At 40.1% G+C, this 24,784-nt stretch overlaps 2 protein-coding genes and 1 pseudogene across 2 annotated transcripts in view; 1 reads left to right on the top strand and 2 right to left on the bottom strand.

The window, feature by feature from the left end:
* Positions 1-1,008: 1,008 nt before the first annotated feature.
* Positions 1,009-24,784, bottom strand: part of LOC146004742 (glutathione S-transferase 1-1-like) — a 114,743-nt gene continuing 90,967 nt past the window's right edge. The window contains exons 3-4 of the mRNA XM_083143708.1: positions 19,701-19,842; positions 1,009-4,605 (exon numbers count right to left, since the gene is read on the bottom strand). Of these exons, the coding sequence (XP_082999834.1) occupies positions 4,300-4,605; positions 19,701-19,842 (448 nt within the window). The 3' untranslated portion in view covers positions 1,009-4,299. The remainder of the gene's footprint in view (positions 4,606-19,700; positions 19,843-24,784) is intronic.
* LOC146004579 (uncharacterized) lies at positions 13,860-14,840 on the top strand (annotated as a pseudogene).
* Positions 15,342-16,457, bottom strand: LOC146004578 (uncharacterized). Its single transcript, XM_083143449.1, has one exon. The coding sequence runs from the start codon at positions 16,455-16,457 to the stop codon at positions 15,342-15,344; it is 1,116 nt and encodes a 371-aa protein (XP_082999575.1).

Raw genomic sequence — 24,784 nt, 5'->3', positions numbered from 1 at the left:
TAGTCTACGGCACATCACTGGCTGTTACTGAGTTAAGACAAGGTTTGCCACAGACTCTTCCCGTTCGTTCTCGAACTCTTCAAAGGTCTCTGTAGCCTCGCGAGTTGAGGGGTCGTTCCAGATTTTGTCACCGAAAAGACCGGGTTCGAATCGTGGACTGGGCATTTCTTCGTTGCGTGTGCCTTTACCAATTTCTTCTGATCATTCGTTTTCATAGGACAAGGGATTTCACGAACTTGTCTCGGTGTGAAAATTACTTTCTAGTTATTGTCTGTAGGTGATGTCCGTCCCGTCACTAGTCACAGATGGCTCTCCAGTCAATAGTCGGAGCTGGCCCTCCAGTCTATAGTCGGAGATGACCCTCTCGTCAATAGTCTGAGATGTACGTACCTCCCGTCAATAGTCTGAGATGTACGTACCTCCCGTCAATAGTCGGAGATACCTGCCTCGGTCTCAAGACGTTCGCTTTGGCAGAGATTAAGAATGTGTGGAATGCTACCTCAACAATGGCCTCTGAACTTTCAATACTCTGTGTAATGCACAGGTCGTAGCTTCACCTTTTAAAGACGTTAATTATGAACATTTGGCACATTATACAATTTACAACACTTTTATTATTAGAATCATGAAGTCTTGGGGGGGGGGCTCCCCGATGGTGTAGTAGTACCGTCATCGCCTTGTAATCAAGGGAGGTCCTGGGTTCGGTACCTGGTGGAGGTACAGAGGTTCGAATTCCACTTTAAACTGTAGGTCCAGTCCCGATTAGCCTATATGTGCATAAAGTGGACTTAGGCCTACAGCAACAATGCAATTCAATTCATAAAGTCTTGTATGAAAGCTATGAATACTGAAATTCTGTAGATGGCATTTTCTGCATTTTCGTCACACGTGCATTTCGTACATTTAAATTTTAATACATTAATCAATAGTTAATAAACGCGACTACATGTACTACAATAGGCTATTGAGGTGAGATATATATACACAATATATATACTTTTCCAACCATATATAATTTCCATTTTCAATACAATTGCAGCATACAAATAAATGGAATGACATATGCAATATATATTTAGAAATAACAATAACATATATAAACAAATTCTATTATAATAATAAAAAATCATTATTCTCTATTTATACCAATATGAACAATAACAACTATATATATTCATTACAAAAAGAAATAAACAATGAACAAATATAAAAGTCATAGGTAAATATGTAGAAAAATATCTTCCGCAACATAATTTTTAGTTTTTGTTTTAATTCGAGAATAACTTTATTTACCAACTTATTATGTTGTTTACCCCGAAGATTTTATTACGGAAAATACATTCTATAAATATATGGTAATTGGTCCCATATTATCACAATATATTGTCTTAATAAGCCATGTATATCGTATATCCAATATATTTTTGTTGTCAAGAGTGAATTTCTATTAGCAGAAAAGAAGTTCGTCTTTTGTTTGTGCTTTACAAGTGCATCCTTTTTGGTAAGCAGAACATGTAGAATGTAATTTCTCCTCTTCATCATCTTGTGAATAGTTACTAAATATGTCTTTTATATCATTAAAGCAATACCTGTCAGTGTACACTCACTACACTTTGTCAAGAATTAGACATACAAATATATAACTCGCAAAATATTCTTTGGTTGCGATGTAACGCCGTGAGCGCTCACCTATAAAATATTCCTTGGCATTTTTTGCATTGCAAGTGCCCTGAAATATTATGTTTATAATAAGTTGCTTCAGACTTATATGCTTCTGAGCTTTTCCATGAATACTCACTCCGTTCCAAAATATGGGAAAGAAACCAGTCATTTATGTTCCAATGTATGGTAAATGCTACATATTTCGAAAAGACAGCACAGGAATATATAGATTATTTTGTTTCAAAATATACAAGGTGGCCACAAAGTCCCGTTACCCCTATGTAAAGTATAATAAAGGTATATATTTGTTTCAGTTTTAAACCGTACGGTACCACTGAGGAACTGAAAGATGCTGTGAGACAGGCTTTCACTTGTGTTACGCCAGCATTGCTTCGCAAAATGTAGCACAGAGCCTGGCTGCATATATCCTTTGCCATGAGAATGATGGTGCACAGACTGATCCCTTGGATAATTAATGGTTTGTATCACAGAGGTGTTTGTCTGTTATCAATAAAAACTACTCAAAAGAACTATCGTTCATTGTGTTTGCGTATTATAGGGATAACGGGACTTTGTGGCCACCCTGTAGTATAAGTCTGCTACATAAGGCAAATCTATCTTCATCCGGCGAAGGAATTGCAGAATGGTATTCCGGCATTTTGTCAATTGTTGCTGATTCGATGGTTTCAACTGGTGACCATTTGATTGCTGTTCATATTCAATTATATAAATATTTTGGTTTGATGCCCAACAGTACACTGACAACAATCAATATCCTCACAATAGATTAACCTTTCAATAGTATAGTACAGTCACGGACACTTATGGGTTATAATGATTTAATTGATAGTCAATGGTGTTGTTACAACCCAGGAGTGTCCGTGACTGTACATATTAGCACAGCGTAACAAGCCTTCACGTTCAACTCATTTCTACACCATGTTTTGGAACAGAGGAAGCATACTATAAAATCAATCAATATATACCTTAATCATATTTTTAGAGCAATAACAATCCATTCCATGATTTAAAATAAAAATACAGTAATCCCTATATAATATACAGCCAAATATTCAAGGATGTGTTCATGCATATAGCTTTTATCTGTTGGTAAAACTTAAAAACATGTAAAAAAAAATTAACGTGTCAGCGAAGGGACGTATCCAGGATCGTTTGAAAGTTTATGCAGTTCGTCGGGCTCAATAAATAAGAATTCAAGAAACAAAGAATCTGTTCTTGTTTCTTATTGATTCAGTTGAGTGTAGGCCGAACGAAACAATCGCTTCTTTTTTGTCCTGTTTATACTCTTTATTGTAAACAAACGAATCACGCTGTCGCCTTTTAATAAAGGGGTCCCAGGTTCGATCCCCGATGGAGGCACTGTGGTTTTGATCCCACTTTGAACTGTAGGCTCAGTTGAGATTAGCTGAGTCGAAAGAGGACTTACACAAACAACTAACATACAGGGTTTTTATAAATTAGCTCCCTGACTTTGAGGTGATACAACTAAGCACTTGTGATTTAAAAACAGATTCTCCAGACAAACACCACACTATAATCCAAGTTTGCCTGTGTGCCTCCCCGTCGTTTCCTTGTAATCAAGAGATCCTGGGTTCGTTACTCGGTGGAGGCAAAAAATTGTTCGGATCTACTTTAAACTGTAGGCCCGGTCTCGAATTGCCTGTCGGTGGACTTGAAACAAGAAACTTCAAGTTTGTGTAGCTTTTTTTTTACCGCTGTTTGACAAGAGTCTGTTTCAGAAGATAATAGTATCGAACTCTGATAGGCTTTTGTATTGACAATACATTTCTATACAGTTGCGATGTGTTGCCGGAACACCTGTAAATTTCTTCCATGAAACTTGTGCAGGTACTGATACAACTGTTACAAGATACGCCCAGTCCGTGCACCAATTCATTATAAAATTATATAATCTTATAATCAGAGAGCTGTTAGGTGTACAAATTTATTATCTGACTCTAAATTAATTCACCTATTAAACTTTACAGTTTCGATAGAAAATGTAAAATACCAGACTAGCAGACGACGTACATAAAGAAACAGTGGTGAGCACGATGTCGTTCGAGAAGAAGCACGTCAGACACTGCATGCTTTTTGCGTCTTAACCGAGAAGAAAATTCCGCTGAGGCGAAGGAAACTATTTGTTCGGCCTTCAACTGATTCGTTTGAGTAATGAAACTGAGAGGAAAAGAACATTTACCGGCAGTGGGACTAGGCAGGTGATACTGTTGCATGATAACGCCAGGCCGCACAAGGCAAAATGAACTAAGGATTCATTCGGATGGTGCAGCACCCACTTCAGAAACCTTCAAGAGCTGGAAAATAGCATCGTTGAGTCAGTCCAGTCTCTAAACCGCCGTCGTTCTATCGTCAGGAGATTCGCCAGTTACCCGATAGATGGCAGAAGTGTATAGATTCCAATGGAGATTACGTTGACGATTAAATTACAAGACTACTGTTTTATTATTAATATATATTTTCGTTATTTAAAAGAAACCGATAATTAATTTGCACACCTAATAATTTGTAAAGACTATACGTATGGTTTTATGGAGTAATTACTTCGAACCTCAAAGGTCTACGTCCCTTTGCTGACATTACCTCATATGCATCTCCCTACTTGAGCTGGTTCTTCGCCCACCTCTTGAAGATCTCCAACCCTTCCGCATTGCACTCCTCGTAGTACGGCAGCTCCTTCTTCAGCCTGTCTACCCAGCGGGTGATGTTGACGTAGGCAGAGTAGCTGTACTCCACCGCCTCTAGCTGGGTCACCGAGGCAAGCAGGGAGAGGTCTGCTAGGGTGAGAGAGTCGCCGGCGACGTATGCGCTTCTGCTCAGGAAGAGGTCGAGGTAGTCCAGAGACTGCTTCAGGGCGTTTGCCTTCTGGGGGTCCGGAGTTCCTTGCCCCATCAGTTGTGGTTGCTGTAACGAAATGTTCGAGTTAAGAAAACCCAAGATGATGATGGCAAAGCTAAGAATGTTCAAAGGCTTTGCAACAAAAAAAAAGTCAACAAACTATCTGTGTGTGTGTGTGTGTGTTGGCGTCGCTGTAGGTCTACACCTCTCTATCTCTCTCTGCGACTATGAGGATGAATTATGATCTCATAGAATGGGTGATGGGGAGACTTTTGCGGGAAGAGACTTCAAAAGTTTTCCAACTCATAAAAATAGCGTCCAAGATAATTTGCCAAACAACTGTGACGTTTGCAAAATCTCAAATATTACTCTGTATTACTTTGCTCCTCAGATTTCTTTGTAAATTTTAATAAACCTGGAAACTTTGGGTGGCAAGTGCCCCACTTTGCCTCCGTCAAGAAAAAGGTGACTTATCTTTAGAAAAAGTTATACATCTTTAGAAAAAAGTTGACACGTGTTAAGAAAAAGGTGACACATCTTAAGAAAAAGGGGGGAGATTTTGAAAAAAATGTGAGTAATCAGGAGGAAAAGGTCTAAAAGGTATTAATTTTCTTTTTAAAAAATAAGTGCAGTGACATAGCTTCTAATCACAATTGAACAGACTCGACCCCAAATACCCCGCTGAGCATTTCAATATTTCTGGTCCCAATAATCACTTTATTCAACCGGAGAGGAATTCAGCTGCCTCGGTCATGCTATTCTGGTAATTCCCCCTCCTTTATAAATCAGTCTAGACCGCCAACGTCACTGAACTGAAATAGACCTTGGTTAACAGCTTAATCTCCAGCTGGGCATAACTCATACTCCATCCAGACCACACGTGGAACCAGTGAACCCTTCGACTTGGCACTTGAAGAAGCAAAGAATATGCTCTTAAGGCTCTGTTTACAACAAATGTACTTTGGAGATTACAAGTGGCTCCGCTGGTCTACCTCCATGAAGAATCTGTGGTTCACTCTTGTAAAGGTTCGGGTTTGCCCACACGTGAGCAAAAGAGGTTTGTAAGTAGCAAAAAGGTCAAGTGTAATAACTTTTGCTTCTGACTGTACAAGCCAGGATATACAGGGTGTTTATAAACAAGATCGACTGTGAGATCATTGTTCACTCTATAGGGTGTTTGCAAACTGCTAGAATGTGTGAATCTGGTGGTGGTGAAGCCTGTTGTGACGTTGGTGACAGTGGTGATGATGTGATAATGGCGATATTGATATTGTGATGAAGGTAATTTGATGATCTGGTTATCTTCAGCGTTTGCATTTTTGTTATTTTAATTCGATTTTCTGACACTTTTGGCTATTCGCGATGATGAGTGATGATTACATGAAACTGGTGGTCACACTGTCAATAAGATCACCCATGCGCAGTCCAGGGAGCGAACCCAGGAACGTCTTGATTATTGTAGTGGTGGAGAGGTGACTGCGAGCTTGATTCTTTCGGTGGTAAATGATTACGAATGACAAAGATGATCATCGTGACAATTATGGTGATGCGTGACGACATTGACTGTGATCGTGATGATGACGGTGACGATAATCTTGGTGACGGTGATTTTGATGATGACATAGTTTGAGGGCCTGTTTTTGCTCTAAGCCCACTTTTTGTACAGATAGGCTAATCGAAACTGGACATGCAATTTAAAGTGGGGTAGGAACCACTATGTGCCTCCACCGGGTATCGAACCCGAGATCCCTCGACAATAAGGCAGTGATGTGCCGTAGACTATAAGTTTACGTCTACATCTACGCGAAGATTACATTGGGTTGTAGTCTACATAGACTACGTAGACAATCTAAAGTGCATTAAAATTAATTTTTAAGGCTTTCATGAAAGGAAAGTGACATTTTCAACTATATTGGTTCCTAACGAAATGAAAAGAATCCTATTTACAACAAAATTTCTCTTCTCTTCTATAATCAACTATGGAAGAAGATAAATAGTATGCAAAAAACAACAACAGATGGCAGTCGTGAGGCAAGAGTGGTCTTTTTCCCATAAAACACTAGAATATTTCCTATATTAGGTTTCTTCCTAGGTGGGAAATTGTTCGGATTTGGAAGAAAGAGTATGAAAAGTTCTCTTCACACATCAGCAACTGATACGCAGTATAATTTTATTTTAATTCCACGGTGCCCTTTGTTAAGTTATCACCTTTCGCCATGTTGTTTACATAGATTACCTAATCTACGTGTATAAAATAGTCTACGTGTAGAATGTAGACAATCGTTGTTTACGCGCAGACGCACATCACTGCAATAAGGCGACGGCGTTACCATTACGCCATCGGAGAAGTCCTGACGGTCATAGTGATGACAATGATAGGCACTGATGACAACATATGCTCTAACACGTCCATACAGCGAACTGGCTTTCTAGTTATCCACCCTCCTCCATACCACAATCCAAAGGATCGGACAGTCGCACATCTGAACGACCAGCCTTTGTCATCAGTGTAAACAACAGGTTCCGCACACCCACTCCCTCAAGAACAAAGGAGCACGGACGGGACAAGAAGCAAATTTACATGTTCCTTTGCTGACAACACGTTTGTCGCCTCGCGACGAAAATGGGTGATCGTCGACGTCAACAATCGGAGGCCGGAAGCAGCGATCAGTCGAGTCGGCGAGGCTTTCTTTCGAGGAGGAGACAAGAGAATTGGCCCTTGTCATTTGTAGGGGGCATCGGTTTAATGCACACATGCCATGTCTTGTCAATCTTTAAAAAGCTTCCCAAGACGTCCAATTTATGCTTTTGATGCTTCGTCGCACACAGATAGGTAGGGACTATGGCCAAAATATTGATCCTCAAATATCCGTGTTCCGGATAATGGTGGATCAGGGTATCCGATTCTTGGTTCCGGATATTTCCATTTCTGTATCCGGATATTTTCGCTTCCTATCTGGGTACTTTTTGCTTCTGTTTTTGAGTACTTTCACTCCCGTATATCTAGGTATTTTCAGTTCAGGATCCGCGTATTTTACCCCTCCGTATCCCAGTAGTCTCGTTTCTGTACCCTTCTACATTCGTTTCATATCCGAGTATTTTTGCTTCCTATCTGGCTATTTTCACTTCCATATCCGACTTATTTTCGGTTTCTCATCCGGATATTTTCGATTCCCTGTACGGGTATTTTCGATTTCATATCCTGGTACTTTGGCTTTCATATCCAGTATGTTAAATTATGTAACCGGATATTTTCTCTTCCTTATCCGGGCATTTTCGATTCTGTATCTGGGTATTTTTGGAACAGCGTAACCCTGCATTACGTGCATTAAAGAAAACTGCCAACACTTAGTATGCTATAATGGCTATTGTTGGGCTCCTTGGATAGTTTCCTGATTAGAGCCAAAAGAATCAAATGTGGACACAAAACTACATCTTGAGACAAAACGAGCCACAGCTGGATACAAAAGAAGAGCGAAATTGAAAAGATTACCCTTGCTAATCATACTCGTATCTCTTTTCTGTTGTACCGGGTGGCCGGAATTAAAGTTACCCAACTCAGAGCCCTCTGTAGCCTGTTTGAGGCATCGTAGAACTCTGAAAGTTGGTGAATCCACTATGCAGACCATGGGGAAGAGGATGGCGATAAAAAATAGTTCAATTTTCCGCCACCAGGTTGAAATGTGGCCCTCTACTTCCATGATGGGTTGTAATAATGACGTAAACTGCTCCTATATCGGGAACAAGAGGCTCTGTCCGCCACTGCGGTGACGACTACTCCTGCAATCGGCTGGCGGCCCCTTCCTGCTGCAACACCCAGATCTCCAGTCTCTTTTCAAATTTCTTCATCATCCTTCTTAACCCATGCGTCGTCATGGGCACCTTTCGAAGTCCTTTCGCATGACGATAACCTTGCAGTGCATTTGCACTATTACTACCGCATTGATAAAACAACTTCACCAGCAATGCACGTTCTTTCTTATTTAATGGCATGGTGATCACTTCCGAACTTTTGTTCAGCACTCACGTTAAGTGATTTAGCTGAGTTATTAATTAGAACGATATTTGTTAGTGGCTGGAAGTTGCGAGAAAATAATCTCTCGTTTATTGCAAGATTGCAAGGTAAAGGCAAATCCATAACAAATTGGAGCAGTTTACGTCATTATTACAACCCATCATGGAAGTACAGCGCCACATTTCAACCTGGTGGCGGAAAATTGAACTATTTTTTTATCGCCATCCTCTTCCCCATGGTCTGCATAGTGGATTCACCAAATGTCAGAGTTCTACGATGCCTCAAACAGGCTACAGAGGACTCTGAGTTGGGTAACTTTAGTTCTGGCCCCCCGGTACAATATACAAAGAAAGTTGAATCGTTTGTTTTGATTAGTATTTTTCAAACTGTAAGGCTAATCGGGACTGGGCCTATAGTTTAAAGTAGGATTCGAACCAGTATGTGCTTCCACCGAGTACCGAACCCGGCGTGCCCAGAATTTTCGAAAAGGGGGAGGTGTTTCGTGCACTTTTTTTTTAGTAGCGAGACCTCATTTTGCCATCTTTTCCTGGCTTTAACGTTCTTTTTTAGGAATACTGGCCCAAGGATGGGGGTGACCCCACCAACCCCCTTGAGCACGCGACTGCCGGGACGGGAAGTTTCATCTGGGTGTGCTGAAGAGGGTGAGGAACTAAAAACGTGGGGGTGAGCGTGCAGTCACTCGTAGCCTCTATGTGCGTTCCAGGCTTATACGCAGATGACCCAATACGTGTGGAGTAACACAAACCTTAAATCCTGTAACACATTAAAATATGTAAACTACCAGATGCATTTTTGGCATCAAACTACACACATAAATGCACCTAATAGTACTTTTATCAGCTCCTGTTCCCTGTGATGCACTAGATGCATCACGCACTACAAGTACATCAACTTACATTTATTGCGTTTCACCTTCTATACGTATATCCACTGACTCAGAAGCCAATCTCAAGCAATCAAAATTTGAAGCAAAAGCATAGGTGCCACATGTGCAACCCCCTCTCCTTCTTTAAAATTGTTGCCTCAGGTGATGCTTATCGAGAGGTTTTACTGCTTGCATTTCACGACTGCATGCCTCTGTAACCCAACGGGAAACTATAGGCAGCAGCGGGACAATGCAGTTTTTAATCTCTTGCCACGGCCATAAAACCAAACAGAACATTGATTGTTTAGTTTACCCGGAGCGATATCTTTCCTACGTGCTTTATGAAACATTCCGTTGCGAATTTGTAGCACGTGCTTCGCCATTGTTACTAATCATGGACAACGAATCGAGAGCTCGAAATAAATCTCGAGATGCAGTCCAGACGGTGTAAAAATCGACAGTGTTGTTAAGTCTAACTCGAGCCAGTATTGCCAGAACGTTTATTATTTTTTCCACAATCACCATCACGTAACAGAGCCATCTGGTGGGAGAGGGGAATAATTTGAAGCTTGCCCTGTGTTCGTATCGGTGTATCCAAGAGGGGATTGTAGGGGGGCCATGTTCCCTTTCTTAGCCCAACTTTCCACAAAAAAAGAATGCTCGATGCAGCGAAATAAATCGAAAAATGGCCATATTCTCCTTATTCGTGAGCATCACCAGAAAATACTCGCAATACTATTGACTCCCTGCTCACTTTTTTTCTGGTGTTCGGAAATGAAAAAGGTAGCGTTGATGGAAATATCCTCCTTTTCTTCTGAGGTGGTTTCGTAACATCATATTTCATACCAGCAAGTTTTTTTCCCCCAAGAGACGTTTAAAAAAATGAAATAAGTGAAATAACGTTGCCTTGTTGGTACACACTCACTCTCTCTCTCTCTCTCTGTCTCTCTCTCTCTCTCTCTCTCTCTCTCTCTCTCACACACACACACACACACACACACAAACACACACACTAGCTGAATGAATGAATAAGTTAAATTTTTTGGGCCTCCCCGATGGCGCAGCGGTATCGTCGTCGCCTTGTAATCAAGGTGTCTCGGGTTCGATACCCGGTGGAGGCACACAGTGGTTCGGATCCCACTTTAAACTGTAGGTCTAGTCCCGATTAGCCTTGGTGTGCATAAAGTGGACTTAAAGCATCAAATCAACCAACGAACAAGTTAAATTTTTTTGGGTGCGTCGGCACAATATGGTAATTTTGCAGCCTTCAAAGTATACAAGGAAAAATTATCTTATAAAATCCCTTACTTAAAAGTTAAAAAGAGGTGCAAAGAGTCCCTTGAGAAAAGATAAAAGTATAAGCTTGTGTAAAAGTACAAAACTAAAAACATTTGTAATATATTTGGCCCTGGAAGTTACGTCAGAGCGATTGTTCGCTTTGTTGGGTTGAATACATACAGGTTAAATGTTAAGGCTTAAAATCTAACCTGTATGTATGCAACCCAGCAAGCGCTTAAAATTTAAACGCTTGTAGCGCGGAAACTACGTAAGAGCTTTCGAGGAAATGTTTATAAGGAAAAGTTAGTTGCTTTTATGATATCTACCAGCACTCAACCGTTGTTGAATTAGTTTTTTTTGTTGGGTTCCTTAGGTAACGGACATCAGTTACTAAAGCAATGAATTTTGTCCAAGTTCAAGTAAACCAGACGAGCTCTCACAGTATAAACAAAACGATTGGTAGGAAAAGAAGTCAAACAGGAAACAGGACTAAAAGAAGAAGAAAGATTCTGTGGAACATCTCCAACTGCATCGTCGTGCCAAAAGCCATCTTGTCTGTCCCTGAACCGGACGCACCAATGGATCCCCTCTAGGTTCGCCAGCCAAGCCAGTAGCTTCTTTTCATTCACCTGACGCCATTCTTTAAAAGGCGGAGCGCTGGGAGGAAGAGTGGGGGAGAGTCTGTGCATTTTCAATGAAGTCGGATTAAGCCGTCAAATATTCCCTAGCACTCTTTGATTCTTTTCCAGCGTATACTTCCTGTTGTTGCGGTTTCCAAGAAAAAGAAAGGTTAAAAAAATCATAGAATCTAGCCAATCCTCTTACGTCATGTACGAGGTGTGTCCTTTAAGTTCGTGAAAACTTAAACGGGATTTTGTTAAACAGTTCAAGATGGTGCAATGGCCGCTAGGGGTGCTGCGTGTTGGTATTTTTTTACGCAGGCATTGCGACTGACATGGTAACATTGTAGCGTTGATATTCATTCAAAAGACAATCATAATCAGATTGGTAAAACATATAGGTAAAAAAAGAAGATAAAGAAGAGAATATACCAAGTTAAATACATGCAAAACCTACACGAAGTAGATTTAATGGCAGCATTTATAATTTGCTGGAGAAAATACAATAACGAATGCGTGTATTGTGCGTGTATCTGTGTTGCTGGCGTATGGAAGGAGTGGGGGGCCACGACCCATTTTCGCATGTACTTTATAAATTGGATGATGGAAACTTTCAAAAACAACAAACAATCCCTAACAGGCAAAGAAAAACATACGAGATATCTGAACAAATGTGTATGTGCCAGTGGCGTATGCTGAGTCTAAGACCTGGAAGACTAGGCTCATTGTTGACGTCTTCAAGGAAGTCACGTTGCCATCCCAACGGTAGTCAGGTTGCAAATTTATAAAAAATTCAGGTTGCCAACTCCAAAGGATCCGGGTTGCCAACTCCCAAAAATTCAGGTTGCCAACTTCAAAATCGCCAATATCTTCTTTTTCAAATCAGGTTAATTGACACAGTTTCTAATAGATTTTTCTTCAGTATTTTACTTTCTAGGATTCAGGCTTCGCAGATAGCCTAGCTAATCTGGAATATACCCATAACTGTGTATTCTTCTAGTATTTGTCTTACTTAGCACAGCTTTCTTCCGCTTTTGGTTAATCTCGTTTGTGAAGATTTAATGCTGATTAGATTTAAAATTAATGAAGTGACACTCCCATAGAAACACGCATGTCCACGCCAGGACTCGAACTTGGGACCGTTGGTGGTGAGATTGTGAGTCCAGCACTCGACGCGGTCGCCCAATAGGAGATGTTTTTCTGTGAGAGAGATACACAGAGAGAGGAGAGAGTGTATATTGTTGCTTTGCAATTATTTGACGTTCATAGACAGACAGACGCTCAGATCCACGTCTTTGAGAATACCTTAGGTTAGTATTAGGTAGATGTTTCTGTCCATCTAATTAAAAGTTTCTGAGAATTCAGTGTGTACCGATTAGTTCTATCGTTGACTAGAACAGACAAATGGGCGGTCCGATAGATGTCAAATATACACAGTCCTCTCAACTTTTTCGTATTAACAGCTTGAATGATTTCGGAGATGTTGCAGCATTAAAATATATCGATTTTTTACTTTCATTGTCATGGTTGCATCTTTGGAAGTCGTCAGGTTCAACACGGTTGCATCTTTGGAAGTTTTCAACTTCAACACGGTTGCATCTTTGGAAGTTTTCAACTTCAACACGGTTGCATCTTTGGAAGTTTCCAACTTCAACACGGTTGCATCTTTGGAAGTTTCCAACTTCAACACGGTTGCATCTTTGGAAGTTTCCAACTTCAACACGGTTGCATCTTTGGAAGTTTCCAACTTCAACACGGTTGCATCTTTGGAAGTTTCCAACTTCAACACGGTTGCATCTTTGAAAGTGGTCAACTTCAACACGGTTGCATCTTTGGAAGTGGTGAACTTCAACTCGCATTATCAAGCAGCCAATTTCAGCTCACTTTAATTTTCAATCGACCAACATCAATTCACTTGTTAATAAGTCTACCAAATTTTGCTTTATCTCTCTCATAGTTTCTGAAATAAAGAACTGTGAAACAGAGTAACCGCAAGCAAATGAGAAACAGGAACTGGCTGGATGTCATGTTGTTCCTCGAGATCCGCATGTAAATCTCTCTCCGCGAAAGCCAACCGTAAGGTTATGCTGTTACATAATTGTCTCCGCAAGGGGTAAATTCTCTCGTTTCCCTGGCCCCGTGCGCCGTCGACTTTGGCCAAACTTCTTGTTTTTACGGCCGCTGGCACGTTCCACCGACGGAGGCCAGCTGTTTCCTCTCCTCCCACGTCCTCTTCTGTGTATGAACGAGAACGTGGCAAAGTTGGAGTCCATGATCAGTGGTGATGGGAGAAGAAAACACCTCTTCATAAGAACACTTGAAATATCAATTTTGTATTCATCATTGCAACCTACAGTCACTGGTAATAAAAATTGGACACTTAATTCCTGAAATGCACGCTTCCCTGCAAGGTGTTGTGTGTTGCCTAACACTCTGGCAGTGAAAGAAGTTGTCATTGAAAATTTGCTGCTAAAATCCACTTATCGCCGTAATTCCAAAGATGCAATCATGTTGTGTTGAAATGGACCACTTCCAAAGATGTGTCCGTGTTGAAGTTGCCACTTCCAAAGATGTAACCGTGTTGAAGTTGACCACTTCCAAAGATGTAACCGTGTTGAAGTTGACCACTTCCAAAGATGTAACCGTGTTGAAGTTGACCACTTCCAAAGATGTAACCGTGTTGAAGTTGGCCAGTTCCAAAGATGTAACCGTGTTGAAGTAGGCCACTTCCAAAGATGTAACCGTGTTGAAGTTGGCCACTTCCAAAGATGTAACCGTGTTGAAGTTGGCCACTTCCAAAGATGTAACCGTGTTGAAGTTGGCCACTTCCAAAGATGTAACCGTGTTGAAGTTGGCCACTTCCAAAGATGTAACCGTGTTGAAGTTGGCCACTTCCAAAGATGTAACCGTGTTGAAGTTGGCCACTTCCAAAGATGTAACCGTGTTGAAGTTGATCAATTTCCAAAGATGTAACCGTGTTGAAGTTGATCAATTTCCAAAGATGTAACCGTGTTGAAGTTGATCAATTTCCAAAGATGTAACCGTGTTGAAGTTGACCACTTCCAAAGATGTAACTGTGCTGAAGTTGACCACTTCCAAAGACGTAACCGTGCTGAAGTTGACCACTTCCAAAGACGTAACCGTGCTGAAGTTGACCACTTCCAAAGACGTAACCGTGCTGAAGTTGACCACTTCCAAAGACGTAACCGTGCTGAAGTTGACCACTTCCAAAGACGTAACCGTGCTGAAGTTGACCACTTCCAAAGACGTAACCGTGTTGAAGTTGACCACTTCCAAAGACGTAACCGTGTTGAAGTTGACCACTTCCAAAGACGTAACCGTGTTGAAGTTGACCACTTCCAAAGACGTAACCGTGTTGAAGTTGACCACTTCCAAAGACGTAACCGTGTTGAAGTTGACCACTTCCAAAGACGTAACCGTGTTGAAGTTGACCACTTCCAAAGACGTAACCGTGTTGAAGTTGCCTCTTCCAAAGACGTAACCGTGTTGATGTTGCCTCTTCCAAAGACGCAACCGTGTGAAGTCAGCACTTCCAAAGATGCAACCGTGTTGAAGTTGCCTCTTTCAAAGATGTAACCGTGTTGAAGTTGCCAATTCCAAACATGTAATCGTGTTGAAGTTGACCACTTTAAAAGATACAACCGTGTTGAAGAGAGATTTTAGGTATTTTTAAGTTGTAATTTTCAGAGACACCAATAGCTCGAAATATGCACTTTATCGTACAATGCAGCGAGGTTTTTCTTCAGTTTTTTTAAAGCCACTTTATGCACAGGATGGCTAATCAGGGCTGGACCTACAGTTTAAAGTGGGATAATATCCACTAAGTCCCTCCACCTAATATCGAGCCTGGAACTCTATGATTACAAGGCGACGACGACAAGGCCTCGTACATGTAGTGATTGGACCCTCCAGAAAGCCTACAAATCTGTTCATAGAACACACTAGATATTTAAACCTTGAATTGCAGTTTTCATGACTAGCTTCAAGTTGCATCTTTGGAATTCGCCAACTTCAACGCGATTGAATCTTTGGAATTCGCCAACTTCAACGCGGTTGAATCTTTGGAATTCGCCAACTTCAACGCGGTTGAATCTTTGGAATTCGCCAACTTCAACGCGGTTGAATCTTTGGAATTCGCCAACTTCAACGCGGTTGAATCTTTGGAATTCGCCAACTTCAACGCGGTTGAATCTTTGGAATTCGCCAACTTCAACGCGGTTGAATCTTTGGAATTCGCCAACTTCAACGCGGTTGAATCTTTGGAATTCGCCAACTTCAACGCGGTTGAATCTTTGGAATTCGCCAACTTCAACGCGGTTGAATCTTTGGAATTCGCCAACTTCAACGCGGTTGAATCTTTGGAATTCGCCAACTTCAACGCGGTTGAATCTTTGGAATTCGCCAACTTCAACGCGGTTGAATCTTTGGAATTCGCCAACTTCAACGCGGTTGAATCTTTGGAATTCGCCAACTTCAACGCGGTTGAATCTTTGGAATTCGCCAACTTCAACGCGGTTGAATCTTTGGAATTCGCCAACTTCAACGCGGTTGAATCTTTGGAATTCGCCAACTTCAACGCGGTTGAATCTTTGGAATTCGCCAACTTCAACGCGGTTGAATCTTTGGAATTCGCCAACTTCAACGCGGTTGAATCTTTGGAATTCGCCAACTTCAACGCGGTTGAATCTTTGGAATTCGCCAACTTCAACGCGGTTGAATCTTTGGAATTCGCCAACTTCAACGCGGTTGAATCTTTGGAATTCGACAACTTCAACGCGGTTGAATCTTTGGAATTCGCCAACTTCAACGCGGTTGAATCTTTGGAATTCGCCAACTTCAACGCGGTTGAATCTTTGGAATTCGCCAACTTCAACGCGGTTGAATCTTTGGAATTCGCCAACTTCAACGCGGTTGAATCTTTGGAATTCGCCAACTTCAACGCGGTTGAATCTTTGGAATTCGCCAACTTCAACGCGGTTGAATCTTTAGAATTCGCCAACTTCAACGCGGTTGAATCTTTGGAATTCTCAAAGTTCATCATGGTTCCATCTTTGAAACTGGTAAACTTCAACACGGCTGCATCTATATCGATCGGCATACTTCAACAAAGTTGCATCTTTATAAATCTGTCAACTTCAACACGGCTGCATCTTACACCTGCATTTTTGGAAATGGCAAACTTCATCCTTGGAATTAGCAAACTTCAACACTGCTGTACCTTTGAAATTGCTCAACTTCAACTCTTATTATTAAGCAGCCAACATCAAGTCCACTTCAATTTTCAACTGACCATAATCCTTCACTTGCATTTTCAAAAGTGTCTTACTCAGTTTGAAAAGTAACTAATTTATTCGAACAAATTTAGACCGTGATCCCAAATTGCTATGGCAACTTTAAAGTTGTTCCATTGTTGCATCCCGTCGACCCCCCACCCCCTCTTTATCTTTGTAATTTTATCTACTCACAGGGGGGGAATTATAAAATTTTGGCCCTGCCGACATTATAATTATTATTATTAGCTTCTTACCATGGTACCTCCACTAATTGCATGCTCTATATTAATAACACTTCTAAACTTTAAAATATACACACATCTGATTAACAATTAGTCATCAAAATTCGTGTTGGTTCATAAGCGCCACTTGCACTATGCATTTCGCAGCCGAAATTTATCACTTCTGCCCCTTCAGCGTTTCATTTTTGTGCGCCCCCTACTGAACTTGCGGCCCCTTTATAGCCTAAGATAGCGTAGTGGCAAATTCCCCGCTGTCTACTCGCAAGAAGCTTCGAGAAAAAAAACAAGGAAACTTCTCTCGTCGGAGAAACATTCTGGGTAATAAACCAAACCGAGAGATGGCAGCACTGCATCTTCTTTCCACGATGTCGAAAAATCACGTATTTCTGGAGTCCCGAGTAAGCCTGCTGGTGTCGTGCCAAAGGATACGGGATCAGGGAGCTATATGCTAAGAATGTACAGCTCCTCCCACCCACACTTGGAGTATAAATCCGATTTTTTCCTCTGCCTCTCTCTGTTACCAACAAGTGCCGTTCACCTCACGTTTAAGCGGCGGCTAGGATCATCTTTCTTGCTTTTGGGATCTATTCATAGTTCCAGAGCCTCATACGAATGTGCGTTTTGTCTGCTACGGATGTTTCATACGCGCTGTGATGGATGCGCCTCGACTGCCGCAGAAACCTGTAACGTCGCGTGGATATCCTTCAAATGTAGTTTTTTGTGTTTAATTATTTATGATGGAGCACTGCTGCCATGTATAATATGTCTCGTTGTCATACAGGAATGACACCTAGTCTAGAAGAGCGAAACCTATGTGATACCTATTTTCATTCTGTTCATTATCTCTTTCTGCACACTTGTCATTATTTATCCCAACTTTTACCTTCCTCCTGTTTTCTCCCTCCAATTTTTATTGCTCCACTCGTATAAAAAACCCAATTTGTAATCTTCCCCTTTCCTTCAATCTAATTTTTAATTATCTCTCTCCATTCTCTCCATTTTGAATCCACTCCCGTTTTTCCAAGTGTTATTCCTCTCTCCTTCTTTCCCTCCAATTGTAATTTCTCTCTCCTTCTTTCCCTCCAATTGTAATTTCTCTCTCCTTCTTTCCATCCTATTGTTATTTCTCTCCTTCTTTCCCTAGAATTGATAATCATCTGCCCTATCTCTCCAATTACTAATCCTCTCCACTTCTTTTCATCCAATTGCTAATCCTCTCTCCTTCTTTCTCTCCAATTGCTAATCCTATCTCTTTCTTTCCCTAAAATTGTTAATTCTCTCTCCTTCTTTCCCTCCAATTGTTAATTCTCTCTCCTTCTTTCTCTCAAATTGCTAATCCTCTCTCCTTCCTTCCCTCCAATTGCTAATCCTCTCTCCTTCTTTCCCTCTAATTCCTAATCCTCTCTCCTTCTTTCCCTCTAATTCCTAATCCTCTCTCCTTCTTTCCCTCTAATTCCTAATCCTCTCTCCTTCTTTCCATCCAATTCCTAATCCTCTCTCCTTCTTTCCCTCAAATTGTTAATCCTCGCTCCTTCTTTCCCTCGAATTCCTAATCCTCTCTCCTTCTTTCCCTCAAATTGTTAATCCTCGCTCCTTCTTTCCCTTAAATTGTTAATCCTCTCTCCTTCTTTCCATCAAATTGTTAATCATTTCTCCTTCTTTCCCCTCCAATTGCTAATCCTCTCTCCTTCCTTCCCTCCAATTGCTAATCCTCTCTCCTTCCTTCCCTCCAATTCCTAATCCTCTCTCCTTCTTTCCCTCTAATTCCTAATCCTCTCTCCTTCTTTCCCTCTAATTCCTAATCCTCTCTCCTTCTTTCCCTCTAATTCCTAATCCTCTCTCCTTCTTTCCCTCTAATTCCTAATCCTCTCTCCTTATTTCCCTCTAATTCCTAATCCTCTCTCCTTATTTCCCTCTAATTCCTAATCCTCTCTCCTTATTTCCCTCAAATTGTTAATCCTCGCTCCTTCTTTCCCTCAAATTGTTAATCCTCTCTCCTCCTTTCCATCAAATTGTTAATCATTTCTCCTTCTTTCCCCTCCAATTCCTAATCACCTCTCCTTCCTTTCCTCCTTCCAATTGCTAATCCTCACTCCTTCTTTTCCTCTAATTGTTAATCCTTTCACCTTCTTTCCCTCCAATTGCTAATCTCCTCTCCTTCCTTCCCTCCTTCGAATTGCTAATCTCACTCCTTTTCTTCCAACTTTTAATCCTCTCTCCTTCTTTCCCTCCAATTGTTAATCCTCTCTCCTTCCTTCCCTCCAATTGCTAATCCTCTATCCGTCTTTCCCTCCAATTTTTAATCCTCTCTCCTTCTTTCCCTCCAATTGCTAATCCCCTCTCCTTCCTTCCCTCCAATTGTTAATTCCTTCCTTCCCTCCCTTCAATTGCTAATTCTCTCTCTTTCTTTTCCTCTAATTTTATTCCACATCTCTTTATACTCCAATTTTAATTTCCCCTTTTTTCTCTCCAATTTTTAATTCTCGATCTCTTCGATTCTAAATCTTCACTTCTTCCCATTCTTCCGTTCATCTTCCTGTTTACAATATTCTTTAAAACATTTTTGTAATTTTTCTCTTATTTATCTTCCTTTTCTATTTGCTCTTGTATGTATCCATTTCCCTTATGTACAAATACTCACGAGAATGTATCACTAAAATACCAGAGAGAAGGAAATTTACTGCAATATACCACGACACATCACTCATACAATATATTGAGGAGTATGTTATTATTGTAATTACCACATTGTACCCATATGAGTGCCATCTGTACTTAATTATGTTGATCAAGATCTTAGGTATTATATAAAGGAAATTAACTTACGAAGTAGTCTTGCATGCTTCTGTACAGCGTCCCGATGTCAAAGTACAACATCCGGTCCACAAGGGCTCTCCTTTCGACGTCCCTAGGATAGAGGCGATAGTCTGTGGAGTACTTGCTCACTAGATACGTCATGATTGCTCGGCTGAAACGAAAGGAAAAGTGATTCAAAATGGTTGAAAAGAAGCATGGGCGAGACACAGTCTCGTTTCAATATTTGGCAACACCGCACACATTCACTCACAGTGACAGTCGTCAGTTTAGTTTTCATGGTTCAACGGGCATGGCTGTGTGCGGTGTTGCCATGTTTCACGTACATCTTTGCTCCGTTGAATAAAAAATCTGTATAAAATCGGTTTCGCAATGTGAATTGACAATGAACATGGATTTAAAGGAAAAAGATGCAAAGAGCTTCAAACCAAGACCAATATTTTATTTGTAGGACTACCCAATATTAAGAAAAAGTTGTTTCGCAAAATTGATCAGAACCGTTTTTTGACAAATTTTATAAATCTGAAAATTAGGAATTATGTTTAAAACCTTTCTGCCTGCATCGCACTAAAATTTCATTACGATCTGACCACCCGTTTTCTATTTATAGAATTTCAAAGAGAACGATTGTTTGCAAAACTCAAAGAAACCGGCACTTTTCTTTTTGTTCTCACGACAATAAAAAATAGAAGGCATAATCGAAAAAAATGGTTAAGTTAGATTAACGCAAAATTGCATAAGCAACATTTTGATGTAACTCGTTTTTATGTAGCTCTACTGGTTAATTTTTAATTGAAGTCCAAACTCTAGTATCTATAATTTTTAATCAGACATTACATATTTTAATATACTTACATATGTTTACATATTTGTGTTTATTTACATATTTTTTTTACATATTTCAGAGTTTTTTTCCATATTTATGTACATATTTCACATGTTTTGTCTACGTTCCGCCGCTTTTTCAGCTCCGCTTCTGCCCCAGTGGGCGTCCAACTTTAGAGTTTTATTCTATATGCAGAGGCGTCTCGTGAACGTATGCGGTGCATGCTGCGCATGCGTCAATTGTGGGAAAAAGGACATCTTGCTCTGCGACGACATTCATGAGCATTTTTACATTCTAATTTCTTCATATAGAAGTATTTATTTTACACGAGAGCGCTCAACTAAGCTTATATTACATTTCTTGGATCTGAAGTGAAAGAAAGTAATAATATTTTCCCCACAATTGATGCATGCCTCACTTCAGATCCAAGAAATGTAATATAAGCTTAGTTCAGCGCTCTCGTGTAAAATAAATACTTCTCATATATGAAGAAATTAGAATGTAGAAATGCTCATGAATGTCGTCGCAAAGCAAAGCAAATGTCCATTTTCTCACAATTGACGCATGCGCTCACGAGACGCCTCTATAGTCTAGACATTAATGTAAAATGTTAAAAAAAAAAAAAAAATAGGCAACGATAGCTACATGGATTCATATTCTGGTCCCTGAGATGGATGAATATCACATGGTTTGTGTCTCATATTCAATCAAGTAGAAACCTACAATATAAGAAACTCAAAAAACAAAATGGATCTTGGTCTCCCAAATTTCACATAACTTAAGAATATAGTATTTGAGGAAATCGAAACTAAGAAGAGAAGAAATTCTCCAAGATCTCTTTCTATTTGAAATATGTTTACTACGGTCAATGAAGCATAAGTTCGTTTTGTTTCCACTGAAGGATTTAACGTCGCACAGTGCACGTGATTCAAACAGTCAATCTGTTACTGTTACCTACTGCAGAGGCACCATCTAACGGTATCCTCTGCTGACATGAGTGCTTTGGGAGTGATGATTGGACTATACCTTGTCTTGCCTGTTGATTTCTTCATGTTGGAAAAATGGCGTCTTCCGTGGAGCTATTGTTCTTATGGTAGGGTTACGTTACGTTAAGAAAACATAGTTTATTTAGTTTTTTTCTCGATTTCCATACTTGACCGCCAATTATTACATGCAGATTAGGAGTTCACAGTTAGTGAGTAGGCGAAATTTCATAGAAATTGGAGAGTGGTCCGGTATTGTAAACTCGCTCCATTTACAGTAGAGCGTCGATTATCCGAACGTCGGTCAACCGAACGACCGCTTAACCGAACTGTGTACTCGCTCACTTTCAGATATCTGTAATGAAAAAAGTACGTGACTTAGCTGCTCGTAAGCGTGTAGGCTTGCTTAGACAGACCAAAATAAAGGATTTTTTTAAACGTTAATTTTGTGTACTGTGTGTATTGTTCATGCAAAATGCGTATGTAATATGTACATATTCTTGTTTAATAAACTGTACCACATACTATATATTCCTACTAAAGTTGCCTTTGTACGTTACTTTGTAATACATACTTAAAGAGATGCCTGTTTTTATGAATAAATTTACTGTACAGTACTTCTTTTTGGCAAATAAACATGTACAGTTCGATTATCCGAACAAACCAGTTTTCCGAACACCCATGTCCCCCAATTACTTCGGATAATCGACGCTCTACTGTACTACTTTATCAAAACACGCATTCATGACTTACAAAGAGTTGAACCTAGGAACCTTGTAGAAATGCACTAGTCTAACCACCCATCTACAAAAGTTTACTTTTATTTGTTTTCTACCGACATAAAGGTTTAAAAAACTGTAATAAAAGAGGGGGTAAAAGCTATCCCCTGTGCAATAAGACTCAGCGGGACCTTAGCTGACACGAGGGCAGTTTTTGTTTCGAATTTTTCTCGAAAAACCCCTATGATATTTCAAAATCCAAAAAAATACATTTTCTTAGAATTCCTTCTAGAGCATACACGTGAAACTTCATGTGGTATGCTTTCCCTGCTGTCTAGATATTATCAATAGTTTCGTGGCTACGGAAGCTTACTGTATTAAAATATTGATAATATCTAAACAACAGCGAAAGCAAATCACACGAGGACTCACGTGAATGCCCTAGAAGGAATTCCAAGCAGATGTAATTTTTCGGATTTTGGAATATCACAGCGGTTTCTGGAAAGGAGAGGAAAATAGTTGCACTCGCGTCGGTCAAATGCCCAGCCGAGCTTCAAACCGTGCCATGAAGGCTCATACAGGGTGCATATGTAAGGCTACATGCATTCTTGCCCACGGCCATAGTTACCACGCGCTTTTACCCGTAGGTATCTACTGTAAAGCCTGGGTATTTTACTGCAACTTTACATATTTAACCCTGCAACTCTACGACGGGTGAGAATTCACCCAGTGATATTTTATAACGGACGCCACTAGATAGCAGCACTTCACACATGTTTCTGAAATGCCTACAATGTTTTAAAAAAGAAGTTTTAGAGTTCAAATACACTAACAACAAAAAAAAGAAAATCACACTGGTGAAAATTCACCCATTCTAGTAATAGTAGGTAAAACACATCCTAGTGTTCAAGGGTTAAGAATCAAACATTTCAGCGTAAAATTATAAGATAATTTCTGTAAATATATACATTTGATTTTTCGAAGGAGAGGTATAGGGAATCCGTCTGTATGGTATGAGTACTCTACCTTTATTTCAGCTCGCCTGCGTTATTTGTATTTGCAAGCATAACCCTTTAAAAAATCTACTAAAAAAGTAAAAACCAATAAAAATATGTAATGTTACAATGACTAAATCTAACAATTGGTTTCACGGGCAATTTTTTCAGCGCGCTCCATAAAACAAATTTCTGCAGTGTGTAGTTTTTAACTCGAGTTTTGTTTTTTCTATTATTCCACCGGTTTTTTTTTCACAATCATTGCTTAACAGAAATGCATGCATGCATCGTTAAGTAACAACAACGGTGAAAATATTTCCAAGTTAGAACCGTATTTTTTTTCTCTGAAATGTTGCGGCACTTAAAACTTGATAAGGAAAATCTTGAATATATATCCATTATATTATATATAAAAATGTACACATTGCCAACACTGTTAGGCGAGTGCATGATCCGTAACGACACATTCTACTGTTTTCAATGTGTGTGTGCGAATGGAATGGTGTGCATCTTGACTTTCCCACGATCAGAAATCATTTTTCCCTTAACGGTCATTTCACCCTGTCTGGAAGGGCACTTTTCCTCTTTATGGAGAAAAAAGGACTTCATAGTAAGCGTAACATGTCTATGCTCTCAAGGTATTTACTGCTACCAGTAAATTATAACAATTGTGGTGAACTGATAAAAACTCTAATAAATCGTGTAAATAATGATCTCTAGAGAACTTAATTTTAGAAACTGAAATTGGTAGGGGAAAGTGGGGGAATTGCGACCACCTAAGGGAGATTTTAAAAATCTCAAAACTGTACGCAGTGAAACAAGAAGAAAATGTGGGCCTTAAAAAGCAATGTTTGTAGTACATCTCTGCGTATTACTTTGCTCCCTGTCGTTAATAGTTATCTCTGTAAACGTCAAAAAGTAACAATGTGCGTGTGAGCGCAATTGCCCTATTAGTAGGGTAATGGCACTCAGTAATCATCCTAACAGTAAATCAATACTATTTTTGTACTATACAGAAACTATATCTTTAAGTACTTATATTTATTAATATGCAGATACAAATTAAATTGAGCACAATTTTGCACAAAAATGTACACATGGGACGCTTATTATGAGAAACGTCTTTGCACCCTTCATGTTCCCATCACAAACAGCGTGAGCGTCATTGCCCGATAGGCGCCATATTACGTTCTTTGTTTCTCGTCTCATGAAGAACCTCAAATGTTTGCTTTATAATAATTAAGAAATAAACAGGAGATACTATTATTATATCTGTAAAATTTTCAAGACTCTAGCTTAAACGTTCCGTCTACTTACCTTGCACTTTTTTCCTTCCCAATTTTATAACAAAATATGACGAATTCGTTTTTCGCACCCTGCTTCTTAAAAGTCAACTCCACATGTGCCGCCTTTTGTTTGGTGCCTCGTAGTACTGGGTTCTAGATGTCAGCACAGGTTACTCTTCAATAACACCCTCCGTAACGACTACAGAGGGGTGAGCGCCATTGCCCGCTGAGCGCCATTCCCCCACCTTCCCCTACTGTATCTGGCCATTGCTCTGCTCAGGACTAAG

Source organism: Lepisma saccharinum, chromosome 22 (genome assembly GCF_977018435.1).
Source record: "Lepisma saccharinum chromosome 22, izLepSacc3.1, whole genome shotgun sequence".
Classification (NCBI taxonomy): domain Eukaryota; kingdom Metazoa; phylum Arthropoda; class Insecta; order Zygentoma; family Lepismatidae; genus Lepisma; species Lepisma saccharinum.
The sequence above is the reverse complement of the archived record's forward strand: the minus strand, read 5'-3'. Positions and strand labels throughout refer to the sequence as shown.